The sequence below is a fragment of the Vidua macroura genome, chromosome 23 (assembly GCF_024509145.1).
Source record: "Vidua macroura isolate BioBank_ID:100142 chromosome 23, ASM2450914v1, whole genome shotgun sequence".
Lineage (NCBI taxonomy): Eukaryota > Metazoa > Chordata > Aves > Passeriformes > Viduidae > Vidua > Vidua macroura.
The window spans coordinates 3929468-3935467 of NC_071593.1; the positions used below are offsets into that span (position 1 = coordinate 3929468).

The window sequence follows — 6000 nt, forward strand, 5'->3', positions numbered from 1 at the left end:
GAATAGAACATGACTCTTCCAGTTTCTGATGTTACCTGTGGGTTTGTCTGTCCTGGTCAGACGGTCTGGGACACGGAGTGGGAGCCTGGACACTGCTCCCAGTTGACATTATCTCTTTCCTGCTTGAATAAACTCACAGGGTAAGTTCAGAACAAGGCAAAAATAGCCTCTTGCCTTCAGAAGTGGCTCTTGGTACTTGCGGTGTGGGTGGAATGTCGTTTTCCTTTCTCATGGCTTACTAAAGCACGTCTCTGGTTTTGTTTGTGCCCGGTCCCTGATGCCCTTCTGCCTCTTTGCACAGTTGCCGGCTCCGCATGGCCTCTAGATGTCCCTCCTCCTCCTCGCATAACCCCAGCAGCAGGCAGTGCAAGAAATCCAGCTCCACCACATCCCACTTCTTCAAGGCATAGACCCTGGGCATGTCTGAGCAAAGCAGGTACAGCCGCACAGCGCGGGAGGGTGCGCAGGGCTCCCTTCTCTGCTCCCAAACCCCTCCGTGTTTCTGGGGGCAAGGAGTGCGAGGCGCTTTGGAGGTGTGAGCCACAGTGCCATTGCTCTTGGAGCTGGTGCAGCTGTGCTTTGGGGGAAGGCTGAGAGGCTGAGAACTGGGTGAGCCAGAAAAAGCTGCATCCCCTTCCATGCTGGAAGTGATGCTTCCAGTCCAAGACTGTGAGACCACTGGGATCCCTGTGCCATTGCTGGCTGCTCTGTCTCATTTCTGGGGTGGAGGGTCTCTAGGGTTTGTTCCCTTTGGAGCTTTTTGCAAGCAATAGCCTCCTCTTGAAATATGTGATGTGCTAATCCCAAAGGGATAAGGTTTTCTCTGGTCATGGGTACCTACATACTGTGGATCAAAAGGATGTGTGAGTGTAGTCAGCCCTTTACCCCTCCTGGAATGTTTAAGGAGAGTTTTGTTCATGATCTTTTAACACCTGAGGTGTCGCTCTTCTGGATCTTAGGGAGCTTGAAGATGGTGATTATTTTTGGAAGGATGGATTTTATCCCTGTCTTGGAAGGAGTGGTGTTTGTATATGATTGTAACAGTGGGCCAAGTGCTTTGGGGTCTTTTAGGCTGAATGGGTGAACACTGGACAAATATCAAGTGTCCAAAAAAATGTATACCTGTGAATGTGCATTGTGCTGGCTGCTTTGGTGGCCCACCACAAGCTCAAAGACCAGCATTACTATGCAAATTGCAGTGCTGTGGCAACATGCAAAAACCTTAGCTGGGGTAGTGGAGAGATAAACTGTGTAATGAAGCACTATGGGCTAGGGCAAATTAATTACCCAGCTCCATGTATTGGTGAGGTTGAGCTGATTTTTTGTTGGTTTAAACAAGACACTGTTTTCTGCTTCTTCATTTCCCCACCATTAACTTTCAGATAATAATCTCCTTTATACTGATGTAACATCTAAGTAACAGGATATTTAACATGTATAAAGCTAAAGGCGACAATGAGTACCAACAAAATTAAGACACTGCAGCCTGAAGTTTATTCTTTCTTAAAACCATTCAAAAACCAACTTTTGAGGAAATAGCTAGTAAAATTCTGAGGTTTGCTATCTCCTGAATACTGGGGATGGATGCTAATGAATGTTAATATCTCTAGCTGTGGCACAGACCACTTAGTTGTGGTCCAAATCCAAGCAAAATTAAATCATGGGTGTTTCTTTGCTGTACAGTGGTCACTGAATGACTTGTCCTGCTTCCAGGACAAGTGGAACATGGAACTGTGACTCCTTAAACTATTTCTGATTAAATGCAACTCTCTGTGTATTTTCAGGTACCAGAAACTTCTGACTGGAAAAGGTGAGGTGAAGTAACCCTCAGGCATTATCCTCTCCTGCTTTGCTCGGATGAGGTGAGATGGGTTCCTCAGCAGACGACAGGGACAGTAGTTTCTTCTGCTGGAAGTGATGATGTGCTTCTGTCATCTCACCCTTCCTTCCAAGGGAGGGAGCACAGAGCAGGCTCCTGCCTTCTCCAGAGAGTGATGAACTGTGGATGCCGGGGCAGGGTGATCTCGGGGTGCCCCCGTGCATGGAGCCCACGTGCCAGCATGGAGAACAGCATGGAGAAGTGTTCAGGCATCTGCAGGCAAAGTACCCATGCTCAGAGGGTGGATGGGTCTGGGTGAGTCTCCTCTTTCTGGGAGAACACAGAGGGTTTAACATACTATGCAATTAAATTCTGAAAAGACTGTTACATGCTTTTCGTTTCTGCTTTACATCCTAACGGGTAAAGAACTGAGCATGCCACAAAAACCACTGGAGGGAGTGGTAGGGTTTCCTGGGGTTTCCACATGTGAAGTCTGTGGGTGTCCCAGTCCCTTGACTTTGTACCAGTAGCTTTAAGGGACAGATGCTGTTGCTTTTGAAGTGCATCAGGACACGTTTTTTGGGAAGATCAGCTGTTACATGATCCTTGGGAAATGCACTGATAGCCCAGTTCCATGAAGGGACAAACATCCATTTCTCAAAAGCTGCCATAACTTGTATTGCCAATCTGGTATTGTTTAGAGTCAGGATTTATTTATTTAGGGACAGTATCAAACACAGGTGTTGTTGTGCAGTATCAGGCCAGACTTGTCCTCAAATACAACATTTGTCCTTAAACAGAGCACCTTTGTGTCTCCAGACATGTGTTTGTTTTCGGGGGTGCTGTCCAGAGGCCATCCTTGAGGACAGCCATTAAAGACTAATTCCAGAAACACACAGATCAGATGATAAAATGCAGTGCAGGAAGGTCTCTTACCTCTTTCCTGTCCCCAGATGGGGTCAGTCCCACCCAGGTGTATCATGTGCCAGTTCTGGGCAGAACTTCTGCCCAGTTCACCCACGAGGTGAAGGGTTCCTGCTGCCAACACATGATTTTCCATGATCCCTGCTAACGTACCGTCCAGGTTTGGAACTTTTTAAGGAGGCCAAAGGGGTTGATTGTTGTATTTCCTTCTTGTTTCAGTCAATTTATTCCTGTCCTTGACTTTGCACTCCACACAGATAAGCACAGATCTGTGTATGCACACGTTCCTTAGGAAGAAACAAGTGCCCGGTTGATACTCCTCCCCACCACCCTGAAAAAGTCAAAGAAAGGATCAATTTTATATATATATATCTTCATATATAGATATATATATGACAGATAAAAATATATATGTATGGAATTGCTGAAAACAGTTAATTTTGTATCGTTTTGATGAAAATCAAATTGTTCAAAATGAATAGAAAAGCTTTATAGAAGAAACACTGTTCACCATAAAAATGTTTTAGGTGCGTGTTGTTTGAGTTGGAAAGAAAAGGTTTACAGGATCTTGTATTATCTCACTACAGATTTTTTGGATAAACCCCTCTTGGAGGCTTTCTAAGTGCAATTGTGGTTTGGGGGAAGGCTGAGAGGCTGAGAACTGGGTGAGCCAGAAAAAGCTGCACCCCTTCCATGCTGGAAGTGATGCTTCCAGTCCAAGACTGTGAGACCACTGAGATCCCTGTGCCATTGCTGGCTGCTCTGTCTCATTTCTGGGGTGGAGGGTCTCTAGGGTTTGTTCCCTTTGGAGTTTTTTCTAGCAGTAATCTCCTCTTGAAAGAGATGTACTAATTGCAAACGAAGGCTGGGGTTTTTCACAGCAGCCTTGGAAGACTAAGAATCTCATTAGTCACTCAAACTAGTTGGAAATGAGCATCCAGATCTGCTAGGCAGCTTGGTAAATTTTGGTGAAATAGCACAAAAAATTAAGTTTCCTGGCCTTATGTCTCTGTCCAAGCAGCTGGTGTGCACACACAGCTCTCTGATCACTTTGGTGTTGCATGTTACCTTTTTATTGTCCTTCCACATTTTGTCCTGTCTCTCATCATGTAATTTTAGTATGGTAAACCCTGTTCTTTCAAACAGCAATGCTCTTCCTGTGTGTCTGGAGAGTACCTAATTCACTTGAAAGATGAGTATACAGTGCTAATAAACCCAGTATACTCTGACTTAAAGCACCAGTATTATTGGTGACTGATTGATTATGATTGATTTTCACAGTGCAGTTTTGTAGGACACCTTGTCAGAGATCACAGTTAGTGTATAAATGATCACTGTTCACGTGAGGATTGTTGCTGAGGAAGTCTTTTCTTGCCATATAGGCCAAATACTGCTTTAAACAATCCATTCTCCTCAGACCCACTCAGCTTCCAGTCAGTTGAACAAAGTATGGAGTTCTGGCATGGATGCTGCCCACTTTAGTGCCTTTAAGGCATCCCAGTGAGGTTACTAGAGGTCACTTCTGTGCAATTTATTTTTGCTGCCTTTTTTAGAGTGTTATCAACTATAAAAACTGACAGACTCAAGGAGAGAAGTGTGTACATTGTTGTGATATAGGAACGTTTTTCCCAGAGAAATTCTGGTTTATCACACAAGCCTGTAAATATGTATTTACAATTTTAAAAGCACGTCTTTATGTCCCTGATTGTAAATGTTCTGTTTTTAAAGTTTTATAACATGTGACTCGACCAAGAGACCACAGCACACAGCTTTATATTGTACTGGTCTGTTTGAAGGGTCCATTACAGTCTAAGCTGTAGCAGAAAAATATCCATGCCACCAACAAGAAATAATCCATGGTTGCACCAGACTTCATCATTTTTCCTCAGATAAAAAATGCAGTTTTTCTGGGAGGGGGGTGGGTGGGATGATTTTTCTTGCAGAAAAAAAAAGCATCAGTTCAACATGTTGTCATTTCTCTGGACCAGTGAGGAGATTTCATTCACAGTGAATTCAGGAAAAGTATGCCATTTTTTCCCCAAGGCAGAATTTCACAGTTTTGCAGCAAATTTTTAACCTCCCCCGTGCCTGCTGATGAAACGTGAAATTTTGCCCTTGACCAATATCACAAGTTCTTGTGAAAATTCAAGGAGAGGGTGGGGAAAAAGCTCAGGTTTTGCATGTAGAATTTGCAAGGACAACACTGGCAGCTCTGCAGTGCTCTCATGGCAATGCTGATACTGAGAAGTTTATTAAAAATAAACTGTGGAGATGTGGTGGGACCTGGTTTGTGCTGGGGCTCTGAATTGCTCTGGAAGACTGAAAGCTCTGTTGTCTGTCTGCCATGTAAAGAAAAAGAACAACAATAAATTAATGTGGAAAACTGCATTATGGAAATATTTCTTGTCATTTCAGCCAAGAAGGTCTTAAAAATGGAGACTGACTGTGCTCTAGCTCTGAAAAAATGGAATGGTTTGGGGTTTTCCTGTTGGGTGGCGGGAGAGGAGGAAGGAGATGTGAGTGTCACCTCGCTCTGACAGGTTTGGTGCACACAGACAGGGATTCATTCTCTGACAGCTCCACCCAAGGTCTGCATGCTTGGAGAAGCAGCACACGAGCCCTTTGCAGCGTGGCCTCCCCATCCCAACCCAAACCTCCTCCTGAGGTGTGTCAGCATTGTGGAACTTCAAGGCAGCTGGGAGGGAAATGTCCCTGCAGTGGGAGGGCTGTTTTCCTCCCTAGGAGTGGCTCCTGTTTCATACATTGTGTGCTATCACAGCACTCTGAGACACTCTATGCTTTCTTCAGGGCTGTGGGATTTGGCTCTTCCCACAGAATCCCAAACTGGTTTGGGCTGGAGGGACCTTAAAGCTCATCCCATTGTCCCCCTGCCATGGGCAGGGACACCTTCCACTGTCCAGGCTGCTCCAAGCCCTGTCCAGCCTGGCCTTGGGCACTGCCAGGGATCCAGGGGCAGCCACAGCTTTGTGCCACAACCTGTGCCACCCTTGTTGTAAAAACCTTCTTTAAATCTACTCTAAATGGACCCTTCCTCAGTGGAGAACCCTGTAAGGGAATCACAGGTGGTGGGCAGCCATCGTCATGGGTGCATTAATCCAGTCACATCCTTCAAAACGACAGCAGGTGCAAGAAATAGGTTTGGGAACAGCTGAATTATATGTATTAATATTAATTTCACATAGGCTAAAAATGGCTCTTTCACCCCAGAAAATCTGAAGGTTCCTTATGCATTATAA

General features: G+C 45.0%; 1 protein-coding gene across 3 annotated transcripts in view; it reads left to right on the forward strand.

The window, feature by feature from the left end:
* PRDM2 (PR/SET domain 2) overlaps positions 1–2084 on the forward strand; it is a 63324-nt gene extending 61240 nt beyond the window's left edge. The window contains exons 9-10 of one of the 3 annotated variants that reach the window (XM_053997438.1): positions 302–436; positions 1785–2084. In XM_053997438.1, the coding sequence (XP_053853413.1) occupies positions 302–410 (109 nt within the window). In that variant the 3' untranslated portion in view covers positions 411–436; positions 1785–2084. The remainder of the gene's footprint in view (positions 1–301; positions 437–1784) is intronic. The other 2 variants (XM_053997441.1, XM_053997439.1) reach the window with 2 other exon arrangements.
* The last annotated feature ends 3916 nt before the right edge of the window (positions 2085–6000 follow it).